General features: G+C 38.6%; 2 protein-coding genes across 3 annotated transcripts in view; both read right to left on the reverse strand.

Moving 5' to 3' along the window:
* The window catches only part of LOC137284854 (D-beta-hydroxybutyrate dehydrogenase, mitochondrial-like), a 183,285-nt gene that overhangs the window by 28,429 nt on the left and 137,023 nt on the right, over positions 1-17,833 (reverse strand). The window lies entirely within an intron of this gene.
* The window catches only part of LOC137283764 (uncharacterized), a 36,157-nt gene that overhangs the window by 1,215 nt on the left and 17,109 nt on the right, over positions 1-17,833 (reverse strand). For both annotated transcript variants that reach the window (XM_067815438.1, XM_067815439.1), the window contains exons 2-4: positions 15,255-16,325; positions 1,852-2,035; positions 88-157 (exon numbers count right to left, since the gene is read on the reverse strand). In XM_067815438.1, coding sequence (XP_067671539.1) covers positions 122-157; positions 1,852-2,035; positions 15,255-16,303 — 1,269 coding nt within the window. In that variant the 5' untranslated portion in view covers positions 16,304-16,325 and the 3' untranslated portion in view covers positions 88-121. The remainder of the gene's footprint in view (positions 1-87; positions 158-1,851; positions 2,036-15,254; positions 16,326-17,833) is intronic.

The raw sequence follows: 17,833 nt of genomic DNA on the forward strand, positions 1-17,833 counted from the left end.
GAGAAAATTTCTCTGAGACATTAACTGTAAAAGGAAAGGTAATAAGAAATATATATGACGTATGTTCGAAGAGATGATCACACTAACCTGTTTATCCTCTCCAAAGGTGCTTTTGGACAAGCTAATCTACTTCATCTGAAAGGTTGTCTGCATTGTCCTGGAAAGAAACAAGTTTAATCTTTGAAAATAATCAGACACAGAGAGCACATTCTGCCATGGCTCAATCTTCTACCAACAGCTCTTCCTTATACTGTCAAGCTTGCACCTCTGTCACTTCTAAGAAAGATGCCACAAATTGCCATTCAGTTCAGGAACCTGCATTTGGTTTTAAACTATTTCATATTTGTTAAGTCTACACATTTACATAAATGTACATCATGAAATGTTTACCTTTCTTTCAGAAAATATCATATAACCTGAAAAACTATTTCTGTTGACATTAAATTCTTTGCTTAACATTGTACAATTCCCATGGTGAAATGAAAGCGCTACAGCTAGTTAGTAATATTGTCACTTTGTGGTGATAAAGAACCTCATAGATCTCAAAGTCATGGTATAGTACCACACATTAATTATTGTGGAAGACAATGTCTTTTTTCGGATAGGAATGCCTCCGCTATTGAAGAGTTAGTGAGTGAGTTTAGTTTTATGTCGCTTTTAGCAATAGTGCAGCAATATCACCGAAAGGACCGCAGAAATGGGCTTCACACATTGTACCTATGAGGGGAATCGATATGATGAGCAAATGCTTTAACCACTAGGCTACACTACCACCCACATTAGTGAAGAAACCAAATTCCTTCAGTTAAAAGAGATTACAGCAAGCCTGTCATCATGACAATTACGATGTAAATGGCTTATGTAAATGTGGTCATAAGTGAAGGACAGATTGTTTACATGTGGGGGATCCTGGTGTAATCTGACCATGCTACACCACCAACTGACCCTCATCCAAACACGAACACTGCCTGTAGACAGATAGCTATTATCAGATTAACTCGTTATCACCTATACTGAGAGCACTGGTTCATGCTCTACGGACTCACTGACTAGACTTCACACTAACAGACATGATCCTGTTCTCTTCATATCAACACAGTTAAGCAAACTGAAACACTGGGAATAAATCATGATTGTCGCAATAATTGCATTGTCATTGTGATCACTTTATTTTGGTGTCATTGCAGAAGCAAGGTTGTTCCCCTTTGCAAAATTATATGCGAAGATGAAAGACGATTAATTGTGTCATAGAATGATTTCTGAAAATCTGAAATCTGACTTCATCATGCTCATCTAATCTGTAACATTCTTCAATCAGACACGTCAAATTGTTGACAATGATTAATACACCCAACATGCTACTATTTATGCTTAGTAAGTGGTTTTATTAATTCACTTGGCATCATATTTTCTCACTATCTCTATCACTGGAGGAAATTTGATGGGTCACTTGGTCATATAAAGTGACTTGCTGGATTGCATGTCATCATGCCCCAGTTTCATGGATTGATGCTCATCATGTCAATCCCTTGATGGTTACAGACTATCATGATAAACGTGGCATTGTGTCTGTATCCTATACCCAGTATTATCATGGTAAGATGTACTTTGAAATCTCGTGAATATTTTAACTCTATTTAAATATTATTATCCAGTATCATCATCCTATAAATGATTGTGCCTATGTGACAATGTCAGCAATAAGGATTAAGGGGTGACTTTTTCATGCAATTACCCAGTCCACTTAAGGTAGCATGAAGGAATGAATAGTTTGTTGACAAACAAATTTATTGTGGCAATACCTCTTTACAACTCAACACTGTAGAAAATACCTGTAATTAGCGGTATTACCTGTAGTACAGAAGACAATCTGGCCAGCTGAGACTTGAGCAGATGGAGTTCATCCAGCAGCTGACAGTAGGCTGACATGTTCATCATCACCATCTCCTGGCCGTTCACCATGGAGACAGTTACATCCTGAGGCAGCGTCACACCCGATAGGACAAAGCTGTCTTCAGACTCGCTCAGGCTGTGCCTGGAAAAGACACAAAGAAGTGCATGAAAGTTTCCTGTAGAACAAGTATAACAATCTGCCATGACCAACTCTACATTCTTGGACAAAAGAATCTGACTGATGCAGGGTTTAATGGATATTTCTTACGTGCTTCATCTAGATGAGTGAGTGAGTGAGTGAGTGAGTGAGTGAGTGAGTGAGTGAGTGAGTGAGTGAGTGAGTGAGTGAGTGAGTGAGTGAGTGAGTGAGTGAGTGAGTGAGTGAGTGAGTGAACTTATGGTCACATCAGCAATATTTTAGCGATATTATGACTGGAACAAACTATACATTCATGATAAATAAATTAAGATCCAGAAGACCTGTCAATGAAGGACAGTTGAACAGAATGAACATCACTGACACACATGTACAACTAGCATGCTTATGATTAAAAAAACCTGTAGTCAGTCATGAAGATATGAGACTTTAAGGTGCAATTAGGCTTATAATGTCATCAACCACAGACACATCAGCACTTCTGTAGGCTAACTGACACAGATCTGGATATAAACGCTGTCTCTATAGCTCTGGGTAGTCATGATGTTTAGAGTACTTTTCTACAATACCTTCAGAGCCACAAATTATGGTTTATGAATACACGTCTAATACAAGACGACATTTAAAGAGAGACACTGGCAGACTCTGAGGTAGGGTGCAAGGGTCCACACACACACTTGCGGTAATTTGACTTTCAATATTAGTCTTTCAAGGCCGTGCAAATCAAACTTGATTCTCTCTAACACATTCAAAAGAATGTATAGCATAATGCAATCCATCAAACGAAAGTCACTGACACAATGTCAAAATTGTTATCATTTTATATCTGTATCTACATTCAGATTAACAACAGGCTAAAAAGCAGTATAGTGACAATGGGTACAGTCATGTCTGTGGTTCACCATGAACCTGATCTTACTCAATGGAACTTCACAACCCTTTTTTTTAATGCATGCTTCCAGAGAAAACCAAGCATCTAAGGCCTACATAACCTTGACATGTGATTTGACATAAGTTGCTGATATTTCAGATTGCATAGATTATGCTCATGCTGCTGATCATAAGATTGTCTGATCCTGAGTTGATTATTTACAGACCGCAGCCATATAGCTGGAATATTGCTGAATGCAGTGTTAAACAACTAACAAAATAATAATGTATGATCAAAACCATTCTAACAAAGTGTTTACATATCTATAATATCTCTATTAACAGGCAGAAACTTCAGGACTATTCTACCATCAGCAAATTCTCATCTACAATAAATGACTCCTATATGTCTGAAGCACCCTGAAAATTCTGTAAAGCCACTGAAAATAGCTGAGGTGTCACATAACTGAATATCAATTTGCATTGATATATGGTGTGGTGAGTCACACAGTGTTATTATCGTGGGTGACATACTAGCATTACCTTCATACAAACACCAGCAAGATGACGCAGAGGGAAACAGCTTGCCATGGAGTATATACAAAGCTGTACAGCTCCTTACCCATCAATCATTGCCTCACACAATGTTTCAGTGAAATGAACAAACTGTGGTTGCTGTTTAGATGCCTTCATGAGACTCTGATAATGGGAATTGATTGTGACACTTCAAACTGATCCATTTTGTCAGAAAGTCAATGTATCGACAGAAAGAAGTGACATTAACATGCCCTTTCAACACATGGTACTAACTGAATATCATTAGACATGATGTGTAATGATGATCTTTGACAGTACAGTGTATGCTGATAAATATGCGTTGGTTTTTTTGCAGGTATCACTATTCTCAAATAGTAACATCTACAAAAATTTGATCAACTTTGTAAATCGTGGAACGTAAGATAAGACAAATTTTAGGATTTTATTTTTGACTGTTTTCATACAACTAACATTTTGAATTAGAAAAAAATAATCATCCATTGCCTTCTTTCTTGATGAAATCTGTAAAGTTTCTTTTCACAAACTGGGTAGCTTGTAGGACCACACAAAGTTTCAGAGGTTGAGGCACTATCTATGTAGTCTAAAGTTTCCATACTAAGCTTGCTGCAATTTAATGAGGGGCAGGTATGATTGCTGTGCTGTGTAAATTTGTTGAATACTGGAGTATCAGCAATGGCCTGAAGATCAGAGGTATTTGGGACATGTAAAGTGTGGAGCTAAAGATAAGTTCAGAGTGAGAGAGTATGGCTGCCTAATATACTGTGACTGAAGATCTGACAAACTCTCCACAGGAGGTCACTGCAGGTACATTTCAGCCAATCAGATAATCTGCAGGGAGGCTTCCAATTACAAAGCTGGAGAGAGTGAATCATTCACAGCAGATCCCTTCAATTCAGTATTTCGAAAAAACATGTGAAAAGGCATTTGGGAGATTAAAACTTCAAAACGTAGCTATTTTCTTTAAAACACAGCACCAAACTGGGTCTAAGATGGTATGTGCTAGTATTTCTGTTTTGTGCTGGCAGAGATGGTCACATGTCCAAGCAGAGATGTTACAACAACCCACCGTATCAATACTATCATGCCTGATTTTATTGAGCATGCTACGAGCATGCTACGAGCATGCTATTGAGCATGCTAACAGGTGAAGAAGCCATTATACTGTTAGTTTTTTCTATCATTCCCATCTCGTGCCTGCCATGAATTTCATTACGATAATAATAAGTTTTCTTATCTGAATTTTATCAGCTGCTGTAAAAACGTATGCTACAGTGTATTGAAAAAATATTCTCACCTTGCACATTCATTAAAAACATGGTCTTGATCTTCAAAGCTCCCTTCGCGCTAAGACAGTCGAAGGTTAATGTTAATGTATGGCACTTACGACTATCTTGGCACTCAAAGAGCTCCGAAAATCTACGCCTATGTCCATAAAATATGTTCTCTTGTTAAATATGACCATTTCATAAATGTACAGAATAACATGGAATTAAACCTTTTGTTACAGATAACAATCAGACTCAGCTTATTTAGTTAACCCCAATGTCTGTAAAGAAGTTTTTCAAAACCCTTCAACCAGAGAGCCTTAAGTATGCACAGCTTAGATGTTATGCTATGTCAGCACAATTATTGATCAAGATGTTTTAGATAGAAGTCTGAACAGAATATAATCAAAATACATGTACCTGTGGTTAAGTAAAGATGTGGGACAAGGCATGTCATATAGCAGTACAATAAGTAAGTTAAATTACTGGAAATATGGTTTTGTATCAAGCATATTGCTTAACATTAAACCTTAATATTTGTTTATATTTCATTAAATCATATTCCACAAGTTACTTACTTTGGAACATTCAATAATCGGTTGCATAAAATGAATAAAAGCTTACAAAAAATATAAATGAAACACAGGTGACTGGAAAAGTAAGGCATGTGAAAGTTATAAGCCATGTCTTCATGAAGTGATACTTGAGATAACATCGTTTGATGTGTCTTCATGCAATCTGCATCTTCATCCAAGCTGCCCCCCTCCCTGGTGATTCACTACCATCATCTCCTGGGCATTTACAGACAGATGTTACCTAACTCAGTTGGTGCTGACTCATGCAGGCAAACACTGAAATTTTTCTGATATGCTAAAACATGTATGGTTTATTGGCTGCATAACTGATTTACATTAGGTGACTTGCAGTGGATGTAAAGGGAGGAAATATTTATTATTGAATATAGATTAAGTTTGTCTATCAGTTTAAAAAGTATTAATCTTACCGGTAATTGTCGTAACCACTGGTCATGAGCTTTTTCCACTAAGTGATGTCAGCACTATGGCTTCCTTTAAGTTTGTTTGTTTGTTTATTGCTAAACACCACACCAAGTAATTTCAAGCTAAATAGACAGTCTGTAAATAACTGAGTCTGAAGAAGAAATTTGAGTAATTGATTTCATGAGCACTGATCTATACAAATAAGACACAGTGACTTAAATCAACCCCAGCAACTTGACACTCAATCTTGCTAGCCACCTCTTTGCTGAAGACGAGTTCCAACCCAGGTCTTCAGTCAGTTTCACAGTCCCGGAACCACATGATTTTCCCTCCGCTAAGCCCTCTCTGCAATGCTAAAGCCTAGGTAAATGGCACAAGTCCAGATTTCCCATCTGACCTGGGTTCCATTTCAGTTCAAAAGAAGTCAGTTGTTTTCATCAAAAACATATATATTCAGAGACAAAATATCAGTTCACAGTTCATGGTGCCTTTAAAGAACTGAAATTACAGCAAGTCTTAGCACTAACATCAGTTTATGGAACAAGACCCTGGTGATGTTGATAAGAAACCAATCAGGAAAAATTATAATGACATAAGTTTACTTGACATTAATCCACCATAACATGAAAGACCTACAGCAACCCAAAAAAAATCTAGTTTCGACAATGACATCAAAAATGTAGAATGAATAAGTAAAGACACTGATAGCATGAGCTTGAAACATATGACCATTATATACACCTGGAAATTAATCAAGCAACACCCCAATTTTTTCTATTGGAGCAACTTTGAAGTGTTCTGACAATCAAAATATGCCGGGTTGATATAGTTTGACACTTTTTTATTCAACAGACGATCTCTGACAAACAACTTAAAGGGAAAAAGTATCAAGACTTTGCTTTATTGCAACGAAATCCAAATTCTTAAAACTGTCTTAAATTGATGAAAAAATGGACACAATTTACTATTCATCCACAGACGTTGTTGTCAGGTGTATTAACACAAATGTCACATGGAAAGAAAGAACAGTCATCTGAGAGTCTGCACACCGACTTTCATCAATATCTAGTGTGTCCTCCCTGCGCACGCACCACCGATTCCAGACGCCTCCTCATTCCTTGGATGAGTCTCCGGATCTGATTCTGGGGGATCCTGTTCCACTCCTCATGCAGGGCAGCCGTCAATTCGTTGAGATTATGGACTGGTGGGTCTCTCTGCCTCACACGACGGCCAATAAAGTCCCACAAATGTTCAATGGGGTTGAGGTCAGGGCTCATGGCAGGCCATGGAATTCTGTCAATTGCATTTTGCCGCAAAAAATCATTTACAGCATGCGCCCTGTGAGGTCTAGCATTGTCGTCCATAAATATGGGTCTCGTTGCCAGAGGATGGTTCTCAAAATGAGGTACCACAGCCCTGTCAAGAACCTCCTGTTGGTAACGAACACCGTTAAGGTTGCCACGGATGGTAATGATATCCAACTTGCAGTTCATGGAAATGCACCCCCATACCATAACGGAACCTCCCCCAAAGGCCACAGTCTCCTGGATGTTCCGTGGAGCCATTGCTGTGTTCCTCTGCCTCCAGACCCGAGTACGACCGTCCACCATGTGCAGCAAGAACCGGCTCTCATCTGAGAAATGGACCTTCCTCCAAGAGGCAATGTTCCAGTGCAAACGGTCATTACACCAGGCCAGTCGGGCTGCCTTATGGGCTGGAGACAGTCTGGGTCGCTTGATTGGCCTCCTTGCCCGGTATCCTGCAGCTTTCAGACGATTCCGAACAGTCCTGTTCGAGATGGGTCTCCCTGGAAGCCACTCCTGTCTCAACCGAGAGCTCGAGTCGAAGGACCTGCGCCGTACAAGTCTCAGTAAAGCTCTGTCCTCCCGGACTGTGGTCTTCCTGGGTCTTCCTGGTCTAGGCAGGTCTTTAACTTCATTAGTGGCCCGGTATTTTTTCAAAAGTTTTGAAATTATGGAATGATGTCGTCCGATTTGAGTCCCGATTTGTCTTAGAGACATACCAGCATTCCTCATGCCGATTATTTGCCAACGAGTGGCCTCTGATAATTTCCTACGTGCCATGACATTGAAATGAATGAAAAACCGAATGCAATCGACAACCTGCGCTTGTAAACACCCCAGGGAAAAAGTGCATTTTTCGAAAGTTGAGGTTAAAGCAATGCACGTGCGCTGTGCAAGCTTCACGCGCGTCATATCAACCCATGAAAAGCTCATGCTGTATGTCAATACATCAAAATTGAATAATCAATCATCAAAATTACTTCGTTAAACTTTGTTAAGTTTTTATGTGTCTTTGAATTTGGTGTTGCTTAATTAATTTCCATATGTATATATTACAAGACACTGAGAGCCCTTCAATGTAACGATCCATGCCATATTTGCAATAGTATGCATAGAATTGTGTCAGCAGATCAGGAATTCCAGTCACACTTCAGTACAGTAAAAGTAAGACATGCTGAGATGTCTGTAATCCCTGCTAAGCCTCCCAGTAGGAACATAATAGGTGACACAAGGACATGTCACTGATGAGGAGATATGTACATGTGACAATCGATACAATATACAGTGGTGTGTGATGGTGTCTTGATGGATCGATCACATGCTCCAGAAACTGCAGAAGTTGGATATTTCATCAAATAGATCAAAACTGGTCTCTTTTACAGAAAAGAGCCTTTAAATTAAAATAGAATGCAATAAAAAGAGCCCAGAGACTTTCTATATTTTCGGAAAATGTGTGTAATCTAGACTAGACTCATATCCTAGACTTGCATGGGCTACATTGGGTGTATTTGTTTCAGGGTCTAAATGACCGATTAATCAAACAGTATTCTAACATAACTTCAACACTCAGGCTTTTCTGTCTTAATTTACTGAGATGTCAGTGATGTACAGGTGTAAACAACAGCAGAGTATACCCAGTCCTGGGACTGCAGTCACATACACAGGGTCACCTGAACACCATACACATCTGAGCACAGGGTCAGTGATGTACAGGTGTAAATAACAGTGAAGTATACCTATTCCTGGGACTGAACAATCAGGTACACAGGTGTACAGGTGTAAACAACAGTGAAGTTTAACTATGCCTGGACTGCATAATCACATACACAGGGTCACCGATGTACAGGTGTAAACAACAATGAAGTTTAACTATGCCTGGGACTGCATAATCACATACACAGGGTCACCTGGACATTTTACTGCATGGATGGTCATTTGCCAAATACACCTGAGCATAGGGTTGGTGACGTACAGATGTAAACAACAACAGAGTATATATACCTGGGACTGCACAATGCACTATCCAACACTCATCGTCAGATGATTCACTCTGTAACACCTAAAATTCGGGATTGATTCCCCCACATGGCAACAATTTGCACAACAATCATCCATAATGCCACTCAAAAACATACAACCATGCACACAAGGTCAGCATGGCCTATTACTGAAAGTAGTCAATAAAGTAATCCAATATGGCCCAGCAGGGACATGTCTTAAAACAAATCCTCCACTTCCTGGTCCGGGTTAAGGTCTGAAATCAACTGTGTTTTATTTGAGGATCTACTAACATGACCTAAAATTAAATTGTGTAGCTTAAATATCAGGAAGTAGTGAAAGCTGATCTAACTAAAAATGTGCAACTCTTCAAAGATTAGGTTTAATGACAGTTGTGGTTGCCCTTTCCACATGACTCGACTGTTATGGCATCTCATACTAAGGCAATATTGAAATATTCTTGTTTTGCATTACCAGCTCAACCAAATATCTGTGTGGACTCCAACATTTTTTGTTTCTATTTTTCACACTACAGACTCTTTGACTCTCAAAATATGCATGAATTTCTCACACTTATAAGTTTTTATTTTAAACCAGAGAAAACGTGTAAATGTCCACAGAAATCAAGGGGTTTGGGACATAAAATAAAATAGGAAAAGAAAATTCTCCCACCTGCAACATCTGCATAAAAGAAAAACAATGTATTTCTTAAGTATACCAATGTTGCACGCATTTTATCTGAATCTGTTACCATGGCAACAGCTGCTAAAAACCATCAGTCATCATTACTACAGTGACATGAGTAAATGGTGTTGGTGATGACGATAGAACATGACCTGAAGCAGTTTCAGCTAACAGGCTGATTGGTGAGCAAGCTAAACTGAAAATGTTATTAACCTGAGTAGTGGTCATATGCAACATCAAAAAGAAGCCTCACATTCTACCAGATTTAAGGATTATTTATGCCACAAGGTAACTGAGTTGATCAGCAGGCTAATTTCATCTGATCTTCAAGTCAGTTGTTTCACCTTGGAACATTTTTCAATGCGGAATCATTCATGTTTGTGATCAGAGAAAATTCATCAGTAAATACAGAAATGAAATAACTTAATACGAAGTTAAAATTCTATCATGAGTCTTTCATGGTACTACTTTTAAATACATTTTCATGCACACTCTATCCAAGTAGTTTACAAAATCTATGAATACATACACCAAACATGAATTACTGACTACTTTTTGACTATATTTACCAAGTTTTGCAGAAAAATAAAGAACAGATTTTGAGTTGTGTTCCGGAAACGAAGCCCATCTCTCCATTTTGAAAGTCTGAAACGTTTCCATGGAAACCCAGAAAATCATAAATCACAAAAATCTATAAATAGCAAAAGGCACCACCTTGGGGTCTGCCACATATATCTACCAAGTTTTGCTGACAGATATTAGGAACATTTTGAGATGTGCTCCGGAAACGAAACACACCTCTCACTTTTGAGACTATGTCCGAAGCATTTCCATGGAAACCGAGAAAATAAGAAATCACAAAAACTTGTGAATAGCAAAAGGCACCATTTCAGGTTCTGATTGATATATCTACCAAGTTTTGCAGAAAAATATAGAACGTTTTTTCAGTTCTGCAACGGGAAACCGGTCCACCCCACCATTAGACTTACACCAAAATGTCCCTTGGAAAAAACAAAAAATATAAATGCCAAAACTCTGTAAATAGCAAAAGGCACAACTGTAGGTTGAGATTATTATATCTATCAAGTTTGGTCTAAAAATATTGAATGGTTTCTGAGTTATGCTCTGGAAACAAAATGATTATGGATGGACGGAGGACATACGGACGGACAGACAGACGAGGCGTCGACTATAAACCCCTGCATTACATGCCGGGGGGGATAAAAATTAAAGGTCAGATTAGTGGCAGTGTTTATCACAGTCTAGACAACAGAACAGGTATACCTTGGTCACATCAGCCCTATCATTTCCTACCAAGGGTTAATTGTGGAGGGTCATATGTCGTTCCAACTTACACAGTTCATTCATATATTTTCATCAACTGTTTCAATTTGAATGAGTCTATGAAAATGCCTAAAGCATGAAAGAGTGTATTTATTTTTTTATGCCATATTTACCCTGTCTGACAGCATGCGATATGGTCAGGTTGAAGAGGTAAAGTAGGTATATAACACAAGGCAGTTTGTGGAGTGCAACGAAAGGCTTGCATAATGACCATTTCTTCTGCCAAGTAAGTGTCCATGTTTCCAAACAAGAGAAAGTCTTGTCACAGGCCAGCATCTGTGGTGTGAAAGGAGAAACTTCTCTGATGGAATAAGTGAGCAAGGTCAGAGATTATCATCTTTTAACGCCAATGAACTCCTTAACAGTATCACTAATCCTCCTCAACATCATCAGTCTGAAGAGATGCCGGTATGTCCACTGTCCATCAGGTGATAAATGAGCATGTCTGCTTGTAATCGTTCTGACAACTCACAAAGGACATGATGGCCCCCAGTGATGACATTGCTAATGGAAATCCAACTGCACACACCCATGATTGAATTACACCTAAGAAGGCTGCTGGGAAGAGTGACCTCAAAGTATGAGGTCATGCCAGCTTCACTTCACATCATCAGTGTACAGACTTAGTGTTACGACATAGTACACATAACATCTGACAAGCCATTACTCCCTGAGACAGATTAACCAATTACAAGATGGGAGCCATTTGTCAGTGCTGCTGGTGGTATAGTTTGTGAGTGATAAGTCTGTCTTACAGTCCCTGACCAACATCATTTTCCCTTGAAAGCCTTTCTACAATGCCTAAGCCCTTAATAAACCAAGTCAAGATTCCTTCATGTTCAGGATCTGCAGCTAATTGGGTCTCCTTTCAGTTTGTGAGGAATTGTTTGATTCCATCAAAAGTATATTTACTCAGAAACTAAATATTAAACTAGTAGGTGATTTGATTACAATATCAATTTGATTACAAAGTACAGACGAAAATAGACGACTGTCTCATACAAGTTCAAACACTGCTGACTTTTTGACTTAACAAGATTGCTGTAAATGTAAAATAATTACAAACACCCTGGCCTCGGTTCAAATCAATTACAATTACTTGTTTTTGAGGTACAGTGCAATTCATTGGTCATATTTTAATTCAAACAGGCTATAGCCGCAACTTAACAACATGAATGTAGCAAAATAATCACCAAACAACTTAATTTTGAACATAAACATGATTACTATGTGACTTGGGACCAAATACTGGCCTTGGAGCAGGTAATACAATTTCTGTCATGATTACTGATTCACGTCAAATGTCAGAAATATCTGAAAAGTCATTTCATTTTGTTGATCACTGATCAGAATGACCCATCACACCAACACATTATTAAAAGGTTAATGAATTCTGCACCTCAACCTGAATAAATAGTGCGGAGCAATATGTCTCATAAAGCATGCAAAGTTACAATCAATATCATAAATCAAAAGATTCCTGAATAATTAACTAACACTTGCTATAGGGACCACTGATTACGTAAACTGAATAAGTAACTAATCTTAGCTTGCTGACTGAGACTTAATGTCTCAAAATTCACAGTTGATCTTTGTGGCATAGAGTCATGAAATGTGTGATAGACGCTGACTGGACATTAAAACCATGGCACAATATGTGTAAATGTTGACAAATATCCCGAAACTACCATGCCTGTATTACTTTAGGAGGGAGTTGGGTTTATGTCACTATCAGCAATATTCCAGCAATACTGACAATAATTCTGAATGGTTTCCACGGCAGAGGACACCAGAAATGGACTTCACAGACTATAGTCATGTGGGGAATCAAACCTGGGTCTTTGGCATGAATGCTTTAACCACTAGGCTACCCAACTGCCCGAGTCATTTTAGGAAGCTTAGGGTAATGAACACAGAATTTCAGAGGACTCAACAAATATCTGACAACATCAATGCTGTGGCATTTTGGCTCAGGTCTAAATGTTGGATTGAGATTCACTGTAACATTTCAGTATAAGAATGATAAGTAGAGTGTCTGTATAGACACCAGTTTGATTCTTATTGCAAAAGTTATAGACATATGTAAAAAATTAAACATTTCTTAAGATAATTTAGAACTTGCTTCATGTGGAAATAGACACCAAACATAAGTCAGCTAGAACAGACCTACATCCCAGAGACATCTCATGGTGTACTGTTATCAATATTTTTTTCAATGCTATTTGGTTCAAACATGAAACTTCCAGGGTATAAGCACATAGGGAATGCCCTGTAACACGATTCAATCAATGGACAAAAATTATACTAGTACTAGTCCTTTGGTCTCTTCAGCTAATAAATATGTATCCAGGCCTCTAAATGATATGACCCGTAAATGGTCCCAGGGTAGAATAGGCCTTCAGCATCCCATGCTTGCCATAAAAGGCAACTATGCATGTTGTAAGAGGCGACTAACGGGATCGGGTGGTCAGGCTCACTGACTTGGTTGACACATATCATGGGTTCCCAATTGCGCAGATCGATGCTCATGTTGTTGATCACTGGATTGTCTGGTCCAGACTCGATTATTTACAGGCCGTCGCCATATAGTTGGAATATTGCTAAACTAAACTCACTCACTCATTAAATGCTATGTTTGCAGAGGTCCTTGTGGACATTTAATATTGTATTGATACTTAAGTGAATCTATGAATGTTATTTGGAAAAGTGAGGTAGAGACTGGACCACTCATTACTGTCCAATCACTGGTCCAGTGGTCTAGTGGGAAATCTTGAAAGATTTCATTCCTTATCAACGTTACTGAATTCTTTGTTTTGCAATATTGCCATTCCTTGCCATTCCTTTCAGTGACCAAAGATGACACTGAAGCTCATTTACATTAGGCTTGCCAACTGCCAACTGACATACAACCATCCCATTATGACTCCATGATATGAGGCTAATATACACATTGACTCTGTCCATAAACAATGATATCCTTGTGTTTCACTGACATAAGCTGACCACAGTAACCAATTCAGAACATTGTATGATGCACCCTTCTGCCATAAGGCCGTTTGTGCTGCCTGCTTATCTTTTATGGCATATGTAGACAAATTTTATGGCAAATGTAGACAAATTCTGAAATTCTGTTTAAGAACCTTACTCATTTTTACAACTTTATCTAATATGTTTATTGCTTTACTGTGGAATGTTGGCAGGCTTTGAACATGTATATATCTAACTTCTTTTTGTGGCATTTGTTTAGTTGTTTAAAGCCGCACTCAGCAATATTCCAACAATATGGCGGTAGTCCGTAAATAATCCAGTCTGGATGAGACATTCCAGTGATCAACAGGATGAGCATGAATCTTTGCAATCGAATACAATGAGATGTATCAACCAAGTCAGCGAAACTTAACACCCAATCCCGTTAGTCACCTCTTATGACAAGCATGGGTTACTAAAGACCAATTCTAACTCGGATCTTCACAGGTTTTAAGGGAATTTTTATGCTCATATGATGAATAGGAACAAGTTTTATTCATTGACAACCCTTGCAATAATGAAGTTGCTAATCCATAATATTGTTCCTCGTCATGCTGATATCTAGAAACATTAACATCTATCACTAAATCATGACTCTGTCTAAGGCTGGCCATCCATACTGATCACAGAAATAGAAAATAACGGTATTTTCTCTGTTATGGTCTTTCATTCTAAAATGAAACACTGTGAAACCTGTCATTTATTTGTCATTGCATCATCAAGATATCTGTGACATCATATCTGTTTGGAGGATGTTATTTACATTAAAATACCACAATTGCTACCATAACACTAACTGGTTATCAACAATTATCAGCAAAGATGCAAATGACAGTCCCAAAGAAATCAAGATATTTTCCATCACTATCAAGTGGTGATACAAGGAATACAAAGAACAGATTTGGTGCTATGTTTTTGAAGCTGCTAATGAATGGACATTTACTTTGTTTACAATGTATGCAAACTGATAATTTATTTCATCACAAATATTAATGCAGAATATTCATGACACAATGTTCTTATCGATATTCATTAGTATTTCTGTCAAAATATTATACTTTTGATTAACAATCCTTTCACCCAACCCTAAAACAAAGCACTTTTCAACAAGGAACATGAGAGTATCGTTAGCTGTAATAGTCTAGCTGAAACCTACCTGAAAGAATTAGGTCTTGAGATCCTATCCTTCAAAGAAACAGTACTAAGAGATGTGGACAGGTCTTCCTTGCCGTTGCAACCATAAACTTGACTTCTACAAATATCACCATTCATCTGTGCATCTCTACTGTAAAACAAAGGTCTAGCCATATCCTTCTTGTTAAATGAACTCCTCAAAACATCCTCAGTAAATCCATTTATGCAACTTTCACTTCGTTCAGGTGAGATACGTGAATTTTGAAAATTGTTTTGATGATTATCTTCACTGTTCTGTTCCTTTGTACTTTGTTTGCTTGACTGTTCTCCACACTGACATATACGATGGGACAGGTCATCAACCTGACTGACCGTCCTCTCTCTGCGAGATGCATCCTCTGAATCAAGCTGACAATCAACTGAATCAAATGCTGCAAGCGGTGCCCTTAAGCTTACATCATCACCAAATATTTCGGACACAACACTCTTGGCGTTGTCCATGCTTGTAAGCATTGCATCAGCATAGTCTAAACTGTCAGAGGATTTGCACGAGAACTGAGACCTTCTCTCTGGTACCCTTCTCCTACCCCTTTTCAAAGAAGATTTCACTTCAATGATATCAGAATGACGGTACATTTTGGGGCTATGAGGATGAGTCTTGCATATAAGGTTCTTCTGCCATGCCTGTAATCGGGCGTTTCTTGGACCACAGGAACAATAGGTATCTGGTTCTGATTTGCAAGGAGAACTTTTCAGCTGGATTTGTCCACAGTGTTGGCATGACGTCTGACTCTGCCTCTGATACCGGTGGTTGCACTTCTTGCATGTGTCATCTTGACTTTCATCAGTAGAAGGTCCCAGACTCTCTATCCCGCTGTCTGAAGGGACAACACCTTTATCGGCTGCCTGCTCCTCCGTCCTCATCAACTTCTCTCTTTCCTCCTCCTCCTCCTCCTTGTCAATGCTACTGTGGGTTCCATATGCACATGTATCCTCATCCTTAGTCTTAAAGCTATGGCCTCGTTTGCGAACAAAAGAACCCCTCCGATCTGCAGAGGAACAGTTCCCCATGATCTTCCCCTAGATGTTACGTCTGAAAAGAAAAGCAAACTGTGTGTAGACACAAATATGACAAATGTATTTATTCATGGGGATTTCATGGACAAAATGATATTAATACCAGGTTTTCATTATCAAGTTTATGGATGAAATATATTTATTCGCACTATGAAAGTTACAATTTATGACAACAACATTTTTAGATATCAGGAATCCTCAAACATACCCAGAGATGTGCCAAACATATTGGGAAGTTGTAAAAAATGTTGAACGGGAATTCTTAAAAATCCAAAAAAGCTTACTGCACACAAAGGCGGAATTTCTTGAACAAAAGCCTTCTATAACAAACTCCTAAAGCTTTGGGTGAACCAAACATACCATCAGTAAACAATGAAACAAACAACACACTACAAAATGAAAATACAGAGTATCAAATATGATAAGAACAAACATACACAACAAAGAGACAGGACAATGTCCCCCTCTCACAGCCACCTGTAATCAGCTCAGTAATATTACCAGGTGAGTGACGAGAACTGGCAGCTGCTGACCAGCTGACCGATATTCATCCCCCTTCCACACCTGGACGTGACATGTGAACAGCTTTCTCCCACAAGGAGGGACTGTTCAGAATGTGGGAACCTCCATTAGGAGGACTGTTCTTCAGCTGATTCACAGTTCTGTCTACATCACCTTACACTAGTCTTTGTGAGTCTGTGATGTGATGTTTAGTGTGCCAATACCTAAGCACATGCCTACTGACCTACATACCTACTACACATAGCATGTACCTGTTTAATCAGGCCACTGGATGGTTTAGTTGCAATAGCCTGAAGTCTAAATCAGTGTGAAAACACACCTTAACAATGGATCTTTTGTTTAGAGCCATGGATTAACGTACTCAATCGTTGGTCAAAAAACACTTGAAACTGACTGAACTTTTTTATCCTTTTTCTTTAACCACTGACTTTATGACACGAAAGTAATCATTGATATAAGCCATGTATGGTAATGTTTGCCAATTCCATTCCTCGCTTCTGAGAAAAAATAGGTTTAAACCAGTTTCAATTGAATTGGACATGTGCACCCTGTACACACAAATGTTTCCATGGATGCAGGAAAAAAACAGTATTGTATCCAAGGGGAGCATATAACATGTATATTCATTGTACCAAATGGGATTGTCAACTCAGGTCCTGTTATCATAATAGTCAAATCTTATGCTAGTCTCAAGTTACATAGCGTAACACATGTTGCATTTCGGACAATCCAGGATTCAAACCCACACCCTCAGAGTCAGGCACCAGATCAACAGCACAGAAACTGGAAGTCACACTGGTTGTGTAGGTCAGGTGGCTGACTTTGTGTACAGGCGATTAAAGTGCCTGATTCTAAAGGTGTGGTTCGAGTCCTGGATAAGGCGCAACCCTACCGAAGTAGAAGAATCTGTACTTTACAAGGAAAGTGTAATCTCAAATAAAACATGTTACATTTGTTCACCTTCTAAATGGCACCGAATACTCAACTAACATGCCTGATTAT

The sequence above is a fragment of the Haliotis asinina genome, chromosome 5 (assembly GCF_037392515.1).
Source record: "Haliotis asinina isolate JCU_RB_2024 chromosome 5, JCU_Hal_asi_v2, whole genome shotgun sequence".
Lineage (NCBI taxonomy): Eukaryota > Metazoa > Mollusca > Gastropoda > Lepetellida > Haliotidae > Haliotis > Haliotis asinina.